Source organism: Brachycentrus maculatus, unplaced genomic scaffold (genome assembly GCF_059751285.1).
Source record: "Brachycentrus maculatus isolate JH-2025_06_01 unplaced genomic scaffold, ASM5975128v1 h1tg000091l, whole genome shotgun sequence".
Taxonomy (NCBI): Eukaryota; Metazoa; Arthropoda; class Insecta; order Trichoptera; family Brachycentridae; genus Brachycentrus; species Brachycentrus maculatus.
This window is the reverse complement of record NW_028280845.1, coordinates 1,663,769-1,684,152: the sequence shown is the minus strand read 5'-3', so window position 1 is coordinate 1,684,152 and position 20,384 is coordinate 1,663,769. Positions and strand designations below refer to the sequence as shown.

At 35.4% G+C, this 20,384-nt stretch overlaps 1 protein-coding gene across 2 annotated transcripts; it reads right to left on the bottom strand.

Moving 5' to 3' along the window:
* Window positions 1–849: 849 nt before the first annotated feature.
* On the bottom strand, window positions 850–18,953 carry LOC148310592 (peroxisomal acyl-coenzyme A oxidase 3-like). 2 transcript variants are annotated; one of them, XM_088258257.1, is made up of 13 exons: window positions 18,539–18,953; window positions 17,321–17,462; window positions 16,489–16,626; window positions 14,606–14,921; window positions 13,256–13,430; window positions 11,339–11,621; window positions 9,338–9,422; window positions 7,080–7,217; window positions 5,871–6,104; window positions 4,770–4,924; window positions 3,621–3,752; window positions 1,881–2,033; window positions 850–1,069 (listed from the first exon to the last, which is right to left on the bottom strand). In XM_088258257.1, the coding sequence occupies exons 2-13, from the start codon at window positions 17,459–17,461 to the stop codon at window positions 968–970; spliced, it is 2,052 nt and encodes a 683-aa protein (XP_088114383.1). In that variant the 5' UTR covers window position 17,462; window positions 18,539–18,953; the 3' UTR covers window positions 850–967. The 2 variants fall into 2 exon arrangements, with proteins under 2 accessions (XP_088114383.1, XP_088114384.1); XM_088258258.1 differs by lacking the exon at window positions 18,539–18,953 and adding an exon at window positions 17,990–18,013.
* Window positions 18,954–20,384: the final 1,431 nt, after the last annotated feature.

The window sequence follows — 20,384 nt, the reverse complement described above, 5'->3', positions numbered from 1 at the left end:
ATGTAAACAATAATATATTACATTTACAGTGGAACCTCTTATAACGAGCATAATTTGTTCCAGAATCTTCCTCATAAAGCGAAACATTTTTTGTTTTAACTGGCGCGGAAGTCCCGGTTCACAAGACAATGTTGTGAAAATTAGACTTGCCCTTTTTCTGTAACTCGTTATATGAAATATCGTTCATTAACCTTTTAACCGCGTTCACTTTGTACCTGAGAGACGCCCGTGCGCGGCGGTATTTCGCCGTTTTTTAAATGATTACTTTTATCATGAATTTAGTTAAGAAACGATTTATTTTCCTAAACAAAAACATTCAATGGGATTCATTGTGCCTTTTTGGTACTCTATAATACATGTGTGTCACATTATTCTTGAAATATATCGTAATACAAACAAATTAGATTGTAACATAACTAAATCAAAGCACGCATCGTGTGTCACTCTTACCCACTGGCGATGCGTAGCGTCGAGAGTGAGACAGATATAGGGCATGATTATGGCGCGGACTAATTACCGACCGCGAGAAAAATCAGGGATCTGTTCTTTTATTTATCCTTGTGATGTTACAAATTATTAGTCAGATATTTCAAAAGATGTCATAAGGCCAAGGATTGACGTATCATTTTATCCAAAGTTCCGCACAATGAAAAAATCCCTCCAAGTTGAACTGAGGTTCGAAACTTGGAGCAAAGTAAAAACACATACGCTTATGTCAGCCGCGTATGGGGCATGTTAAGTGAAAACATATACGGTTATGCAAGCCGCGTGGATCCGGTTAAGGGAGCAACTTTTTAATTTTTTTTGCTTGTTATGAGGTGCTCTTTATGGGAGGTTCCACTGTACATATTTTTAAAAATAAAATGATATATATTTTATTTACATTCATGAAGTGTTAATTAGTCTTATAGAACATATTTATAATATTAATAACATATTTTCAGTCATACTTTTGATGCTACATGTTTTATAACTTAGAGGACGTTTGATTCACAATTTCCCGCCACCATTTTGGTCTCGTTAATGCGTCTGGGCTGGATAACATGTGATTTTGCAAGTTCTGGTACACCTGAGAAAAAATATATAGAGTAAAAATAGTGTTTGAAGAAATACAATTTTGCATAACAGAAATACCGCAATTTGAACATATATATATATATAAAACCCTTATCCGCACCCCAATGGTGCATAGGGCACTGCTTCATATAAACGCAGTGTTATCTTGATCGTTTATACATGAAGGAAAGGTGATCAGCCCTCCGCTTCAGGTACCAGTCCAGGGTAATATTGAATAAATATTACAGTGAAAAAATCACTTGTATTTATTTGACCCCCTCTGGGAATCGAACCCGGGACCTCCAGAACGGTAGCCGAGCGTGCTAAACATTACACTACGGAGGCAGACATTAAACAATTTAAAAATAAAATTTGTTCTAACTAACTAACTAACATGCATTTAGTTACTCCGTATCATAACTCCGGCTGTAAAATTTTCCACTCGTGGAATGACGAATCCAAAAATAGATTTATTTGAATAATGGTACAGAGTATTTATAAATTATAGAACACATTTGTCACGGTATGTCAAATACTTGAAAGCGGCCGGGTCAGGAGTCGTAATAATCATCGGATATGTGTGAGGAGATGCATGAATGTAGAAGAAGCGAAGAATGTTTGCAATGACAGAGTGGTGTGGCGTTCTATTCTCTCTGCCTACCCCTGCGGAGAGGCGGCGTGATGGTTAGTTAGTTAGTTAAGTCTCGTGTAATTTGGATTTGAAATGTAAAAAATACATTAGGAAAAACGTTTTGTAAATTTGTAAAAATGGTCTATTTCATGAACAACAAAAGAAGACTGTATTTGAGTGGGTTTTTTATTACCATTCCATCACTACTGCCCAGGACGGAATTAAGGACATAGTCTGGCGGAGAGAAGGAGTCCACAAGAGACACGGAGTCAGGAGTCACCAGTCCACACATTTCCACAATTCCATCCCTCAATAGTCCGGCTTCATCTAAACTGAAGCAGCCACCCTGAAAATATTCAGAATAAAAAAATTATAAGAAAAATTAGTAATTATCTAACCTGTTTCGGAGTATGTCGTACATGGTCGCCCAAACAAAACTTTCCTCAAAGGAGTATGGGTGTACATGAACGCCCATGCTTATAACTAAAGCCCGGTGAAATTTATTTCTAAAATGGCACCTGTACTGCCATCTGTGGTTGTACACTAAAACCATACTTCAGATTATTTTTCTGTTTTACCCATGACATTTAATCTAAAACAAAGTTTTGTGGCATCATCGTAATGATGCTGTCAAAGAAAACAAATGAAATAAAACATCTTTATATTGTGGATGTATTTTTCACATTTACCTTCCCTATCCTTACTATCGTACCTGCAGACAAGCATCTAAAATAGACACTTTGCGGGTTATTCCTTTAAAAAATTAATTAAATTGATAATTTTGATATAAATCATGTTTTTTGGTGTAATTTTTTTTTTGTATTGTACAAAATATATTGCTCATAGCATTGATATGGTATAAAATTATAAAAAATAAAAAAATATTGAAAAAAAACTCACTCCGTACAGTTTTGTCAAAAACTAATGAGTTTGAGTGAGAGTGAGAAAACTAGGAGTGCCTAGGCAGGTTAATAAAAGTTTTTTCAATATGGCAAGAGTCTACGAGAATACCAGGACAAGAGAAATATGCAAGATCGAAAGCGTCATTAGGTGACATTAACCCGATGGTTGCCAGAGACGAGATATCTCGGCAAATGGCGGAGTGCCCGTATGGCCAGAGACGAGATATCTCGTCAGTACTTTTGATGACGTATTACTCCGCAGTTTTAACTCATATTGACAATCTGTCAAAAACGGAACATACATTGCCATCAGTTGAAGTTGTCACAAAATATTTTATAAAGTTTTTAAATACTTTTAAGTGATTTATCGGTATCACTTTCAGCTGACAGTTGACAGATGTCATTAGGGCTACCACTCAAACCACTTGAAATATTGATTATTTTAATCGATTGTTTTGAACGCCAGGGGTTTTTATTTTGCTAATTTTTTTTGTGTTTTTCTTATTATTTTAAAATATTCCATTGATAAATAATAGTTGTGTGTTAATATTAAATTTAATAAAAACTTGCGTGTGCGACTTAGTGTGACAACCCTGAAAATTTGAAACTGGTTTAACTTCAAGAATAAAACTCTAACAATCGATGCGGGATATAATATTTGGTAAGTAAATTATAATTCAATAAAAACAACAAAAAAAAAATCTTTAGACAACTTTTTTTTTTCAAAAAAATACTTGGCCTGTTGAGCACTGCGGCGTAATTTATTTGCGGCTATGAAAAGGTTAAGAAGACAATGGTATGCGGAGAATAGAACCATCCAGACTTTCCCACATCGCATTGCGGGGCCAAGGTAAATGACTCCCGGGCAGACCACCAAAGAGATGGATTGACAGCTGCGAATCGACATTGTAGGAGGCTAATCCCTCTTAAAAACATGCCACAAGGCCTACACCAAGAAGATGAAGAAATTATTGTGTTATTCCACAAAGTTAATGCCAAATCAATAAATATTATAAGAATAAACTACTCACAATATAAAGGGTTCCCAAATGTCTCTCCAGAGACCAAGCACCATACAAAGATGCTAACTTCAGCATTACGGCTTTGGACTTTTCATCATTCATATTTGATATGAAGTTGTAGAAAACTCGGAGAATATTGTACTGAAAATATAATATATCAGAGAAATTTAATTAATTAAAAATATAAATGGAAGGACATCAGTAATAAACACAAAACAATGCGAAATCTTCAAAAATTATAAAAAAATACCTAATCCCAAATTTTAAATTCCTCATGGTATCAACTTCACGCAGTATAAAATCAACCCTTTACAAATATGTATAATACATAAATGATCAATATTTTTTTCTCCCTAACCCTTATCCAGCACCCAATAGTGCATAGGGCACTGCATTATATATATATACAAGCAGTGTGATCTTGATTGATTTAGGAGAGGAGATTAGCCCTGCGTTTCAGGTACCAGTCCAATGTACTGTAAATTTATACTGTTAATGTAATTGTATCTGTTGTATGTAATGTATAAAATCTAATAATTAAAAAAAAAAAACAGAAAATAATAAATAATAAAAAATTGTATTAACATGTAAGTGTTTCGGCTCAATACAGGCCATGCATAAAGAGCCGTAATACATGTACATAGTAAAAAAAATATGTATCTATGAAATAAATGAAAAAACAATATTTTTGAATATCAAAATCTTTGTTCACTTATCTAATAATGAATGAGAATAGAACAGTACAACAAATTCATGAGCCGAATGTAGTTGGAAGAAAAAGCAGAGGAAGACAAAGGAAAACTTGGCATGATCAAGTATGACTTCCATATCCTTCTTCATCTATGTTGAGATATCGATAGGCGTGTGCTTAGCATGGAATGTGTTAACCACTTAACAGTCGAATTTTGGCAAGAAAATTTGTCAGTGCAGGAAATCATCACCAAACAACTCGAAACAAGACAACCCGAAAACTGCTCGGGTTAGTCAATAAAAACAAATACATATGTACATAAATATATTTGGGTCGGGCAAATCAATACTACTAAGTTGGAATATGATTTGCCCGAGCAGCACTCGGATTCATCAATCCAACACAAACTCCTTGTCGAGTCACGCTCGTTATAAACTGCCAACTGGTTAATATACTAAAGTAGATACCTCAGCAAACACCACGGAAAGAAGTGTCGCGTGAAATGATTGGGATTCATTTCTAGCTGTGAAAATACTGTTGCCATTGCTTAGGAGCGTTTTTATTTTGCTGGATGTCATTTTCAGCGTGTAACAAATTAACCATTGGTAGATTTTCAGCATATCTAAAATGACATAAGAAAATTAATAAAAAATACATGGGTATTGGAGGTCTGTCTACTTGTCTCTGAGTCAAACACGGCTCCCAAACCATCTCACACACCTTTCTTAATTTCTTCGATAATGTATTTTGTATATTAAAAGTATTGTTAACTCTGTAGTATGGTAATATAACACCCCTTATCATTCATCGTTCACTTTTTGTAAAACTACTTAAAAAATAGCTTTTTATACTAATAAAAATATAGGTAAACTGTTGTTATATTGTTAAGATAAAGAAGATAAATTAAATCATTTTGGTGTTTATAAATATATGTTCCAATGGCCCAGCCTTTTGCATTGGAAAAACATCACGTTAATTCAATATGTATCAGAATCAAAGAACCTTTAAGGTGTCTTAGTAATAATTATTCCCATTGTGATTCCTTTATCATCTTTCTCTCTCTCATTCATAGAATAATCTTTAAACTCTTATCCACACCCCGATGATGCATAGGGCACTGTATCATATAAACACAGTGTTATCTTGATCGTTGAAACATGAAGGAAAGGTAATCAGCCCTCCACTTCAGGTACCAGTCCAGAGTTATATTGAATAAATATTAGAGTGATAAAAAATCACTTATATTTATTTGATCCTATCCCCTGGAAACAAGCCTAGGATCTCCAGAACGGTAGCCGAGCATGTTGACCATTACGGAGGCGGACAAATCATAGAATAATAATAATAAAAATAATTTTAGTTTCATATAAATAGTAAAACGTAACAATTTCACTGTAGTCTACATTTAATCTGATGATGGAATGATTATTCTGAAACCGGTAGTCATGAAGTGAATTATGAATGATAAGGAGAGTATTAGCGATAATGCTTCTCTCAGCCATGCATTCTTTCCTTATATCACCACATCTGTAATACAGAAGAAGAAAAATAACGAAAAGGAAGCTCACTTTTCACGTCCATGATCTGTGCTGTGGAAACCACCCTGATCTTTTGATTGAACACATTATTGTAATCGTTGATGAAGTCGACTGTGCCGTACGGTGTTGAAATGGTCTTCCCGCTCTCAAGTTTCCTCCACAGGCTGACGAGCCAGTTGCTGGTCTGCTGCAGAAGCAGGGTGTTTTCACCTTCGTAAGTGCAGTTGGCATCGTTTTCGCTTCGTAGATCCCCAAAGCCCGATGCTGGAAAAGAATTTTAAAACAAAAACATTATCATCATAAAAAATAACCATCACGCTGCTTTCCGCAGAGGTAGGAGGTAGAGAGAAAAGAACACCACACCGATCTGTCTTTGCAAATAATTTCATCTCTTCCACATTTATGCATCTCCTCATACATCCTGCCGACTCCTGACCTGGCCATGCCCAAGTATGTGAAATACTTCATCATGCCAAGTTTTCCTAGGTTACCGCAAGGTCGACTATTACTTGAGAGTAATTATTCCTATCTTGGGCAGATCTAAACAATCCCCATCCAATTTTGTATATTCCGGAGCCAGGAGATCTGTCTTCTGCCCACACCTCTTCGACCCTCTATTTGGCCTTTATTAGGTGCAACAGCTCGTATTCCACATGTCCCAGATAGGACACCTTCTGGACTTTGATATCAGTCAGCACCTGTCTTTCTACACTATTTGGAGCACATTCACGTTGCTGACCATATCCACAAGTACAGCCACATTTCGAATGGCTCGAACATTGCCGAAATTTCAGATTGAAGTTATCGATTGATGTTATCGCATAATATATTTCTTCTTCTTCTTCTTCTTTTTGTAGATCCTAGGGATCTGTTTGTCCCTCCACATGTCGCTCTTAGGATGTTGACTCCCAGCTGTCTTTCCATCTTTTCGGAGGTCTGCCTGGGGGTCTGCGTCCTTCAGGATTGCTTTGGAGGGCGATACGTGGAAGTCTGTCTTCTGACATTCTGTTTATATGTTCTTTCCAGTATCGCCTTCATTGTCGTCGTCCCCTCACGATATCCTCCGTCTTACACATGCTCCGGATGTCGGTATTTTTTACTCGGTCTCGCAATGTGTTTCCGGTTATGGATCGGAGTCTTCACCTCGGAGGTTCGAAGTCGAGATTTTGTTCTGGAAGTATCTGCTCTATATATTTCTCATTGAATTTAATTTTTTATTAAATTTTCATAATACGTTACCTTTGAGATATCCGTGTCCTCCGCAAGCTTCCCTGCACACTTGGATACCGTCTCTCACGGTCCAGGTGATGACGGGTTTAGCAGCGGAAGAAAGAGCGTGGATTTCCATGAATTTATCCATTTCCCTCGGACTTGTGTCTAAAAAATAAATCAAATAATTGAAGAGACGAGACTAACATGTGGAAAAATTAAAATACAGTATATTAGGTGTGTCCAAATTCTTGTTCCCAAATCTGAGTTTCTCCACCAGGAGTTATTTTTACATTTCGAAATATGTCGACAGATGTCATTACATTGGTGTTTACAGGGCTTGCAACATAGTTAAAGGCTGGTTTAAGTGATCTATTTATACTCGTGAAAAATACACCTTTCTACCCATGATTGACAAACACACTACTCAAATTTCGGAAGTTCTATTAATTATAGTTATATTCCGAAATGTGAGTAGTGTGGTTGTCAATCATGGGTAGAATGGTGAATATTACACATATCGCTCACTCCTTTCAACAACGTCAAATATAAAAAATCATCCATTTTCAGTTGTGCATGTTTTCGGACATTTTATGCACGTTTTCCTGACGCCAACAGTTTTATGCTTTATCGATTACAAAAAAGCTTTCGACTGCGTGAAGTGGGAACATCTGTGGAAAGTACTCATGGAGATGGAAGTCCCATCCCATTTGATAAAACTCATCCATGGACTTTATGCCCAAAGTAAGGCAATCGTAAGAATCAATGGCATAAACACTGCAAGCTTCCCCACTGAGAAAGGTGTAAGACAGGTATGCATACTCTCCCCTGACCTGTTTAACATCTATGGGGAATACATCATGCGCAGGGCTCTCTACGAATGGAATGGAGGAGTGTCCATTGGTGGCGTAAAGCTGTCCAATATACGATATGCGGACGACACAACACTTCTGGCCAAAGACCCAAAAGAGATGGTAGATCTCCTTAAACGAGTAGAGATTGAGAGCAAGGCACTGGGACTAGAGATTAACCAAAGCAAGACCAAGATCATGATCATAGATCGATCTAAGAAGTTTGGTGATCTCGGGAACTCACTGGAAGGTTTAGAGATAATAAACGAGTTCCAGTTCCTTGGATCTCAAATCAGCAATGAAGGAACTTGTGAAGGAGAGATTAGACGTCGTATCGCCATCGCCAAAAGTGCCATGTCTAAGCTAGACAAAATTTGGAAAGACCGGGGTGTGAGTAACAACACCAAGATGAAGCTTGTCAGGAGCTTGGTCCACTCCATTTTTCTCTATGCTGCTGAAACATGGACTATAAAAGCAGCAGAAAGGAGAAAAATTGATGCCTTCGAAATGTGGTGTTGGAGGCGCATGCTCCGAATTCCATGGACAGCTAGACGCACCAATGAGTCCATTCGCCAGGAACTACGCTTGGATGGCTTGTCTCTGGCCAATATCTGTACCCGACGGATTCTCCAGTTCTTTGGACACGTTGCGCGTGGCAACGAGGATAGCCTGGAACGCCTAGTTGTGATCGGTAGCCTGGAGGGAAAGAGAGGGAGAGGAAGATCCCCCACACGGTGGACCGATCAAATTAAGGCAGCAGCAGGCACCTCAGTGGTTGGAGCGCTACGTGCAGCGCAGTCAAGGGATAACTGGAGAAGAGTCATTGCTTCTGCAAGGGTCACAACCCTCAGCAATGAGGATTAAGACGGAGAAGAAGAATGTTTTCGGAACGCCCAGAATATGTACTATATCCATCAAAAGTGGCATATTTTTAACTTAATATTTACCCGCTACAGGGCAGAAAGTGTTGTTTTTTTACTTTGAAGAAAAGGTATCGTTTAATTATTTTTTTAAATATACTATATATTTTTCGAATGGAGAAAAAACATTCAGGTTTTACCTTAAAAGCTCTGTTTCACAGTAAAAAGTTCAATAAGTGGCTTGATATTTATTTTTGATACATTTTTCTATATTTTTAAACATTAAAAACGATCTCCTGAAAAATGAAGTTTTTTGATATATGATGTTGTTGAAAGGAGTGAGCGATATATAAAGTGATTACTTAAACCAGCCTATTACAGATCGTAAGCCCTATAAATATCATTGCCTTAATTTAATGCTAAATCCAACTAACCAGATTTCGGCATATCATGTCTGGCACTCATAAAACCAAATACATAATTGGATTTTTATCACATATAAAATTAGTACCGCATTATTCTCTTTGAAAATTAAAATAAATATGACAGGGTATATTGAACAAAGAGATATACATACCATTCAATGTCTGCGTGTCTAAGAACCAATTTGAAAATACACGCATTGCGTATGTGGCGGCCAAGTATGGTATGAGACGAACTTGCTGCAATTGGAAGAAAATAAACTTGTGATTCGTGTCCTTCTAAATATATTGGTAGAACGTCGCGTAATTTTAATACCAGAATAAAAGAACACATACGATGTCTAAACAATAATAACTTCTCCGAATTTGCCAATCACCTCATAGAATCAAATCACGTCTTCAAAAAAGACACGGGAGTAAAAATATTAAACACTAATAATAAAGGGTTAAAACTAAATAATATGGAGATTTTTTATATTAGGAAAGCACTTAAAAATAATATTCCTCTAATTAACAACCAAATAAATTTTACATATAGTCCATTGTTTGATTCGACATCGATTAAACACGATTCGTCAATATCCAATTCGAACCCCCCCCACTCCTCTCAACCTACAAGTATATAAGTAGATTCGATTCCTAGTCTAATTCTAATATACGTTTAACCTCGGCTCGTAACGCATGTCTGTATTGAAAACTATAGTGCATGTTGGTCTTCGGGTCGACCAAAAATCGCATGTGTTAGACATTTTGTGTAGTTTTGAGTGTGTAAATGGTGCTATGGTGGTGAAGGGTAGTATTGTTTGCATGCTGTGTTAGTGATTGTCCTGACGAAGAGACGGGTACGTCTCGAAACCGGTAGACGTAAAAATCTCGGTGAGTGATTATATAATAATAATAATAATAATAATCCCTTACCGCACCCCAATGGTGCATAGGGCACTGCTTCATATGAACACAGTGTTATCTTGATCGTTTACACACGAAGGAAAGGTGATCAGCCCTCCGCTTCAGGTACCAGTCCAGGGTAATATTGAATAAATATTACAGTGAAAAAATCACTTATATTTATTTGACCCCCCTGGGAATCGAACCCGGGACCTCCAGAACGGTAGCCGAGCGTGCTGACCATTACACTACAGAGGCGGACAATATATACTAAGTTTATTAACAAGTTTATACTAAGTTTATTATTATATACTAAGTTTATTAACAAGTTTTTGAGTTTATTAATGTAAGCATGACATTAGAATTTTGAGAAATACAGATGTTCTCACAGATAAGTGAAAATACAAACTGGTTTGTATTTTCAAACAAAGTTTTGACTATAATTCCTGCTTCTGCTACTGTAATTCTAGTACTGCGCTTCAATTATAGGGTGATATTAAATTGATATAAGAGTGAAAAAATTTAATGGTCACATGTGACTCATACTTATGAAGCGTTAAAGGCATTCAGATTCAACCGAGTTATAAATAACAAACTGTCTCATAAAATTATAACTATTACTGTTTTACAAATAAATATGGTAAACTATTACGTACGTATTTTATCCAGTATCTAGATCAGAAATGTGATAAATTGACAAGAAAACTTGAAAAAATAACTTACTAAACATTACGCCTGGGATGTAAGCAAAGTCTTGAATTTTAACTGATTTTAGTTGATATTCTAATCAAAATGATAATTCTATTCTTACAGGGACATTTTTGGTCAAGTGCCGTTAGTAAATTTGTATAATAATAATAAGAAATAATGCATAAAAAGAAATAAATAAAAAGAGTTTCTGCTCAATAAAAAGCTTCTTTTCATCTCACCGATAGATGTCTCTAGTGAAGTTCTAGTGATTCAAGAATAACGTTTCGAAATTGGTTCATATATATATATATAGATATAGAACTTCCAAGATTTGGGTAGTGTGGTTGTCAATAATGGGTAAAATTGGTGAACGTTACTTGTGTGTAAAGTGATCACTTAATCCAGCCTAATAAGAAATAATGCATTAGGTACCAAAAGTTTTCTTCAATGATTTGTAGATATCACACGAAAGTATCCTTACAATATGAACTACGCTTAGACGGAGGTGTGGCTTAAACCACGGCCACTTAATGTAAAATATTCTTAGCTGCCGCTGGTATGCTGATGGGTTAAATTACCTGTTGCTGATACTCAAGAACCGGATACTCCTCGACTGAGTTCTCTGGTCCAAACTGTCTCCTGGCGGCGGAGTACCGGATGGCTACGGTGATCGCCTTCTGCAGGAAGGAAGTGGAGATGGCAGTTATCTGCACGCGGCCGCTCGACAGGATGGCCAGAGATATCGAGAATCGGACAGTTGGGTTCTCAATGGGTGAAAAATAATTACCATCTTCGTCAACGTCTCCCAACCCATTTATCAAATTCTCCCTTGGTATTTTGTAACTGTTGAACATCAGAAAACTAGAAGAAAAAAATACATATTTTTTTAATGTTTTACGCAGATACTTTATGGCACATTTTATAAACTTTATAAAATTAAATAACTTTATTTTAACCACTTTTTTATTAATTCAATTTAACCTACCAGTTTCGTCAAGAACCTTGTCAGCATCAGGGTTTATTTAATTCAAAAACATTAATAACATAGTAGAATTAAATAAACATTAGTCTAAAATCAATAATATTTATTTTCACCCCCTCCCCCCCTGGGAATCGAAACCGGGACCTCCAGCACGGTAACTAGACATGCTAACCACAGAGGCAGACCAATTGACAATATGAAATTATCACTCGGTAGGAATATATATTTGTTATAAACACAATTTAACCTACGGGTTTCGACAATGCATGGGCCTGCATGCGCGTATGCGTGCGCGGCTTCATACGGTTTTTGGGTGATTCCATTAGTTGTTTGGTTATTTGGTGTTGCTATGCAATGAATCATAAAAATAACATTTAGGATTTTTTACGGAGTGTGTGGAAGTTTTTAGTGAGAGTATTTTAATGTTATTAATGTTTTTTAATTAAATAAACCCTGATGATGACAAGGTAATTGTTGAATCTGGTAGGTTAAATTGTATTAATAAAAAAGTGGTTAAAACAAAGTTACTTAATTTTATAAAGTTTAAAAAATATATAAATTAGAAACGAATATTGTGGAACGAACGAGTGAGGAAAGAGTGGTAGAACAAATTTATGAAACTAATTTATTTGAAAATAGGAGCGGAGAAATAACGAAGAAAGCTTAACATGATCAAGTGTGCCAAATGCTTGATGGCGGTCAGGCCAGGAGTCGAAATAATCGGTGGGTATGTATGAATATTCAATTCAATTCAATTCAATTTATTTATTTACAATTAACATACACATTACAAACTTTAAGCGTATACATTAAAAAACATTAAAATCGAAAATAAGTGAGAATACTATTGCTAAAGGTGTAGAAGAATCCCGCTTCGGAAAACTCCTGGAACAGATCAATATCAAATGAGATAATGTTCAACATAGAGGTAGCTCTTCCTACAGGCATAACCATCGGCAGGTTGGTCCTGTGTATAGGAATATGAAACAATCTATGCCGACGCTGTCTTAGGTAACTATCGGGAACATATAGACTAATGCTCCGGATAATTTCAGGATGATCGAATATGTATTGATGAAGAATGTTTGCAAAGACAGAACGTTATTGCATTTCTCTTTGCTTATCCCATTGGAGAAGGATTCATTTATTTAAAAGAAATTTTCTTCAATTAAATTCCACATGAACATTTTGTAATCCTGAATTAATAATAATTTGTGCAAAAAAACAAATGCAAAAAGCAATGCATAAAATCAATAGTTTAAAATATATATATTATTACATAATTTATATTAATTGATTCGGCCGTCGCTTTGTGGTAATATGTATCCATTTTAAATTTAAGTTTTACTTGGTAAAAACCAGTATATCTTAAAATCCATTGTGACACGTGTTTCGATGCATGTGCCAAAAAAGATTTTAAGAAATAGTGGTATTTATCAAGTAAAACTTAAATTAAAAATGTAATTAATTAACCTGAGAATTAAAAACTATATTTAAATACAAACCATCTTACCCGTTATCAATGCCATTCAATCCCATCTTTTCTCCCATGTCTCCAACTATTATTCCCGCAAACGGTTTCAAAGTTTTAGTGCATCGAATTGGAACTATGAATGTGTGGAGACCCTGGTCTTTTCCATCGGCTGTTATTAGCTTAGCATAGACAACAGCGTGTGTGGCACGTTTTCCTGTTCATAAATCATATTTATAACAAACAATTTAAACAATAGCTTTGAGATTTTCCATTTTAGAGGTTTAAAAAGCTAACTGACTAACTAACCATCACGCCGCTTTCCACAGGGGTAGACAGAGAGAATAGAACATCACACCTTTGTCAATGGAAACAAACTTCGAATCTTCCACAGTCATGTATCTCCTCATACATACCCGACGATTATTCCGATTTCTGACCTGGCACCTTAAAGTATTTGATATTACATTCACCTCATAAATTTGTTTTACTGTTCTTTCTACACTCATTCGTTCCACATATCCAAATCATCTCAATGCACTTTTCTTAAATTTATTGATAATGATTATCTCAGCCTTACATTATTTTCTTATTGTACCATTAAAAAATCAGTGAAACATTGTTTTGCCGCACATTTAGAAAGGCGCCGTGCCATAGTTGGGTAGACGTTCGACTGCGAAACTAACATCACAGGTTCGATTCTTGCGAATTGCAAAATAAATTCAAGAAAGTTTTATTTTTAATTGGTCTGGGTGTTTGTGATGTGTTTTTCACATTTGCCTTCCCCATCCACTATCCCACCTGCAGACAAACCTCTAAAAGCAAAGGCTTTGCGGGATATTCTTTTTTTTAAATGAACTGAGAGAATACTTTCATTATTATTTTGCCAACTCTATGCTCTACATGGAATTTGACCGTCCGGCAGTCAGCATGAAAAAACGATTGGCTTGTGCACTTGTCCGCCTTTCTCCGAATCGGTGCGCGATCACGGTGAACTCGATCACGCTAAACTGTCGTAGTCGCTTTTATTTTAAACAACCGGACAGTGAAATTCCGTGTAGTGCACAAGCGCCCTAAGCTTCACTTCACTACCCCTGGGTGATGGTTAGTTAATTACTTATAATATTGAAAAATATTTCGATTCCCAGGGGTTCCCTGGGCTCGATTCCCAGGGTGGGTGAAAATAAATATTAGTGATTTTCCACTGTAATATTTATTTAATATTACCCTGGACTGGTTCCTGAAGCAAGAGCTAGAGTGATCACCTTGCCTTCATGTAAGTAATGATCAAGTTAACACTGCGTCAATGCGTCAATGCGATGCAGTGCCCTATGTACCATCGGGTGCGGATAACGGTTATAAGTAAGTAATATTGAAAAAACACAATATTACCTAATAACCCCGCCCAGCATTTGGCCGCTTGGAAATTCTCCGAATGCAAGATGAATCCTTTAGTCGTCGGGTCGTACGTGGCGGTAGTGCGCATTCCCTTGGCGTTGGATCCGTGCGCGACCTCGGTGAGGGCAAAGCACCCCACGATCTGGTTGCTCTCCGCAGCCCTCAGGTAGCTCTCGTGTCTGCTGGTGCCCAGCTTCCGGAGGACGGCCGTGAACATCTTGTGGGTGATGCTGAAGGCCATGCCGGCCGCCAGGTCATACATGAATATGGCCTCGCACCAAGCAGTGTGCAATTTGGGATTTTCAGCCATCTGAAACGTAGACAGTGTTTTTTTTTATGCATCCGTGCATATGGTATTGCCTTAATCTTTTTAGAGCTGAAATTTTTTCTTATGGGCAGGGTTTTTTTTAAACAAAAAACGTCCCGGAACCCACTTCATGTCAAGCTTTTTAGTAAAAAAAAAATATATTCAAATGTCATTTAATTTTTATTATATTTATTGTAACTGCAGACAGTTGGTAGAATTCCATATTGAATTATTGGGTAATATATCCAAAGTTAAACAAGGTTTACTGCATTGAATTCTACATTTATTTATGTACATATATGTTAATACGTGACGCGTTTCGTCTTATTAAGACATTATCAAACACTCATTTAAATATTCATTGCAATACCATATTTTATCATTTTGACGAATTAATATAAATAAAGATTGCAAAGAAAGCACAAACATTATTTTGTCCAATTGATATCGAAAATTTAAAAAAAAATCAATTATCGGTGAAAAAAGATGCTGGAACGCCGTTCCACCGTGTTACATACATATTCATTGTAATACCATATTTTATCATTTTGACGAATTAATATAAATAAAGATTGCAAAGAAAGCACAAACATTATTTTGTCCAATTGATATCGAAAATTTAAAAAAAAATCAATTATCGGTGAAAAAAGATGCTGGAACGCCGTTCCACCGTGTTACATACATGTAAAAAAAAGCCTTGCTTTTAAGGATACTAAAATTGCTGCATATATTGAAAATAAGAGTCTCTAATAAAAAGCATACTCAAATCAAGCGTACACACTGCCACAAACTTACACATGAAATGACATTTCGATCCCATTTGGCATTCATTCAAATCGCGTGGAACCCATTAACCGAGTTTAATGATCTTACCCATTGCTCGTAAACGTTATATTTTTATTAACGTATTCAGTTGTTATATTTTTATTGCAATTATTCATTCCCAAACAGGCTAAGGAATTTGAGTTAATACAGATTACACCAGTATTAAAATACAGGTTGGGACAGACACATTTAACATGTGTTTATCCCGAAAGCACTTCTTGGAAATAACGGCATTACGCACCAAGCTAACTTGAGTTGCATTGCTGTATTGCATTATTGATGCATTTTTCTCGAATAAGAGCTTAACTTTAGAACTTTTTTCACTTTTAACTATTTCAATTTATCACCGATCACGGTATTTCAATATATGTATGCTAAAAATTACAGACCTTAGATGCAAATATCCAGGGGAATCAATTTAATTTCATTAATTGATTCGGCAGTCACTTTGTGGTAAAATCTATCCATTTTTAATTAATGTTTTACTTAGTAACTAATACCACTATTTCTTAAAATCTACTGTGACACGTGTTTCGATGCATTCAAACATTAATTGAAAATGAATCAATTTAAATTGTAAGACAGGCTTGGTAGCTGCTCAGTCTAGTGCCAAGCCTAATCTGTAGTTAGTGGACTTTCGGAGTAATATTTCGAAATGCAAGTTATTTTCAGCTTTGTGAATCTATTAAAAGATGTATTTTTCATGGCGTCTTTATATTAAGGACAATGAGTGTGTTCTAAATACCTGGTCGTAAGTCAAGATGGCTTTGTCAGTTATCAACATCATGCGCTTCTGGGTGAGAAGGCGCTGTTCATCAACTGGGAGAGTTTCTTGAAGTTCCTTCGAGCTGTCATAGTCTTTTAAAACTGACCAAATATTGTTCTGAAAAATGGAGAAAACATTAACTAATTAGTGAGATTGAATTAGTAATTGTTTTTTCAGTCAGTAAAACATGTCAAAATGATTTAGCAAAAAAATGCGTATTGGAAATGATTTAGTAAACAAGCCTATTTTGACAGAAGCAGCAATTAATTTCAAGGCAAAATAGAGAATCAACAAGGTGTATTCAGAAGGCAATCTTTTGGCTCCAGAATATACGTGATTGGATGGGGATCAGAACAGATGAAGCCCTGTTCAGGGCTCCCCAAGGTAGGGACACATATTCAGTGATAGTCAAGGTTGGGGGGACGCAACCTGACACATGAAGAAGAGGCAATTAATGAATAAAAAAATGTATGTATAAATCTCTCCTCTTCTTCTTTCTCCATGTTCCAAGTGGAGCATATAGTCAACACACGACATCTCCAAGTCACTCTGTTACGTGCTGTCTCCTTGGCTTCCTCTCAGATCAGTAAGGCATCTCGAAGTTCCGCTGAGTATAGTCGGTGAATGGTTGTCAGTGGCCTTCCGAGGCACCGAAATCCATATGCTTAAATGATATTCCACAGAGAAGACCTGTGCGGGCTGTTGAAAGCTTTCTCATAATCTATAAAACAGCAGGCAAGGGCGCAGTTCCATTTGTTACTTTGGTTTGTTTAAATGTATGTATCTGAATAAGACTATAATTAAGGCTTACTTTATACTTGATTAGATCCTCTCCTTCGATAGCTAGTTTCAACTTTCTCCAGTCAAAGGAAGCCTTTTTTCGGTATCCTGACAAAGGCCCGGGAGGAAAATCAGGCAACAAATCCATCACATTTATCCCTTCCATGGTCATTCTGAAAGCAAAATATAACACAGTGAATTCAATAATATACAATATGTAATAGGAACAACCAACCAAGGCATTGTGCCAATGACAGATGTCGGTACGGTCAGCTCATAATAATCGGCGGTTTTGTATGAGGAGATGAAGAAATTAAGAGATAAACAATATTTGAGACTTTTTTAAATCATATTTTCATATGGTGTACGGAGTGTTTTTGTTAAGGGAAGGGTAATTAACTATGAGTATTTCAATGTTTTAGAATTTAGTACATAAACCCTGATGACTACAAGGTTCTTGTCGAAACGGGTTGGATAAAGTGTACCAAGTTGTTTTATTTTATAAAGTTTATAAAATGTGCCACAAAGTATCTGCGAAAAGCATTCAAGAAAAGATGAACAGATGTTTATCTTAGTAATGCAAACAAGTCAAAACACACAAACAATACTCGGGTTGGCATGATACGACACATGCGCTGTTCCCGAACACTGTTCGTTCAAAACCATTAAGTGGTCAACTGAAAATTTTTGATGGACCTACCTTAATAATTCAAAACCTTAAAAATTTTGGTCTTGGCCTTTTCTTTTTTGGTGTTTTTATACTTTCTCTGCACACAGTTTTTTTTATGATTAATCGATTTAATAAAAGCAGTAATTTGTCCCGGGAGTATTAAAAAACAATTGAATTAAAGGTGCGCAAATAACTATGCATCCATAAATTAATGACTCAATTAATTATTCATGAGAATATGAATAAACTCAATCCAATCTATTCATATCAAGACGTTACATTGTATACATAATAAAAGTGAGAAACCTTTTAAAAATATATGAAAATAAAAACTTTGAACCTCTATCCACAACCAGTGGTGCATAAGGCAACACTGTTATTTGATTGTCGACTATATGAACAGAAAGTAATCAGTCATGTAAAATATAAAGTTAGGTACAAAAAAATATTTTGAAAATTAATCAAAAACGTATTAAATCATCCTGATAAAATAATGAAGAAAAATGTGTTAAATTTGGGATAATATTTTTGATTTTTAATAAAGGAAATGCCTTTAGAATATAAATGTTATAATATTACCTTTGTGTTGATGATACTGAATCTGTAGTAAACACGCTAATGTAAGATTATTGTTCAAATGTCACATCACAAACGGGTTTGAAAGTTCATAGTCCAGTAGATAAAATAAGTAAAAACAATGTTACTAAGATAAAAATATTTTTTTTAAAAAATACAAGATATCTTTGATAAATAAAATCAGTTTAATTAATTACATACAGTTAACTTTTGTCCAATTCGAAATGAGAAAAAAAATAGATCAAAAATAAACTTCAATCATGCATTTATTTTACCATTTTTATTTTTATTTCGAAAGATTATCGAAAGCACGGCTTCATATCAAACCGTGAGGAAATAGCAATATTATTTTGACAGTCGGTGGTTGTTGATATTGACATGTGGAAAGTATGTACCTACGAGAAAAATAAACACAAAATATGTTTGGCAACATCGCCGTTATATTGTATGAAGTGATGCTGCGCTACTCGTTCCCGCTCGTCAGCCGAAAGCGGAAAACGCGCGTATTTGAGCCGACAGGAATAAGTTTTTCTGCCTTACTGCGTTTGAAAACGTATTTATGAGGAAAGATTACTAGAACTAGAGTTATCGGAACATGGATATAAGGTTGAACTATAAAAAGTAATATTGCAAATTAGACATGGTGCTGTGATCAAAAAGCTATTTATAAATTATATTTTTTATCCATACTATATTTATATATTCCAAGATTTCTAAAATTTTCATTTTGTTTGTAATTTTTTTTAAATAAATATACGTAGGTATTTCTTCTTTTATTAAAATTAAATATCGAGTTATCATAATGAAAATGACAATTATGTTATCGTAACGCGATTTGATTTTTTAAGATTTGATTGATTGCGATGTGTTAAGACTTTGATATAACATTATTTATGCATAATCTGACACGATTATAATTTACTTATTGTTAAAATACACATAATAAAGTAGACTTTATCAATTATTATATTTCTTCTTCTTCATATCCGTTTCCTATGTTAAGCATATAGCATTCATACTGATTATAAAATTATACTTAGAGGCTATAGAAAAAGTGCGTGTGTATTATTTCATTTTGAAAAAGTAAAATACTCAAAAGTTTTTCATAAAACATGAAATATCTTACTCCATAGTGCAGTAGTTGGCCCATTCAAGTACATTTCTCAAAGTTTTCGATTTGATTACCAGACGGGGTCGAAGTAAATTTGAGGGTTTTAATAATTACAAATTACAATAATGTGCCCTCACTGAATTTTCCTGTGCCGAAAGTACATTGTACGAATTAAAAATTTTAAAATAAGAAAACTGTTTATACAATCAAATACATGTCTGAATGCCGCAATCTATTTCAAATCTGCTTACTTCCACTATCTACTTATGCATTGCACTTTTAGGGATAAGTATATCAAGTTTTATTCTGCATTAAGAGATGATAATAATTTCGAAATTACGAAAATAAGGACTTGTAAAATAATATCTTCTTCTTCTTCCTGGCTACATCCCAGCTTATTGTCTCTGTAGACTGCTGGGGTCAGCTCTCCTCGTCCTTAGGGTATATGTCCTTCTGTCCTGGATAACGTCATCTAGGCCATGCCTTCGAATCATGTTATCTTTCTGCTTCACCCATGAATTCCTTGGTCTTTCTCTAGATAACTCTCGAGAAAGATCCATTTCTATTGCCTGGTTAACTACATGTTCGGGTTCTCTGCGCGTTATATGCCCAAACTTGTAAAATAACATAATATAAAATAAGTTTTTTTGTATTTTCTTTTATCTAAACTTTATGTCTGATGCGACGTTGTCATCCAATGTAGGCAAGACAGTTGGGCACGGCTGATATTGTTCTATA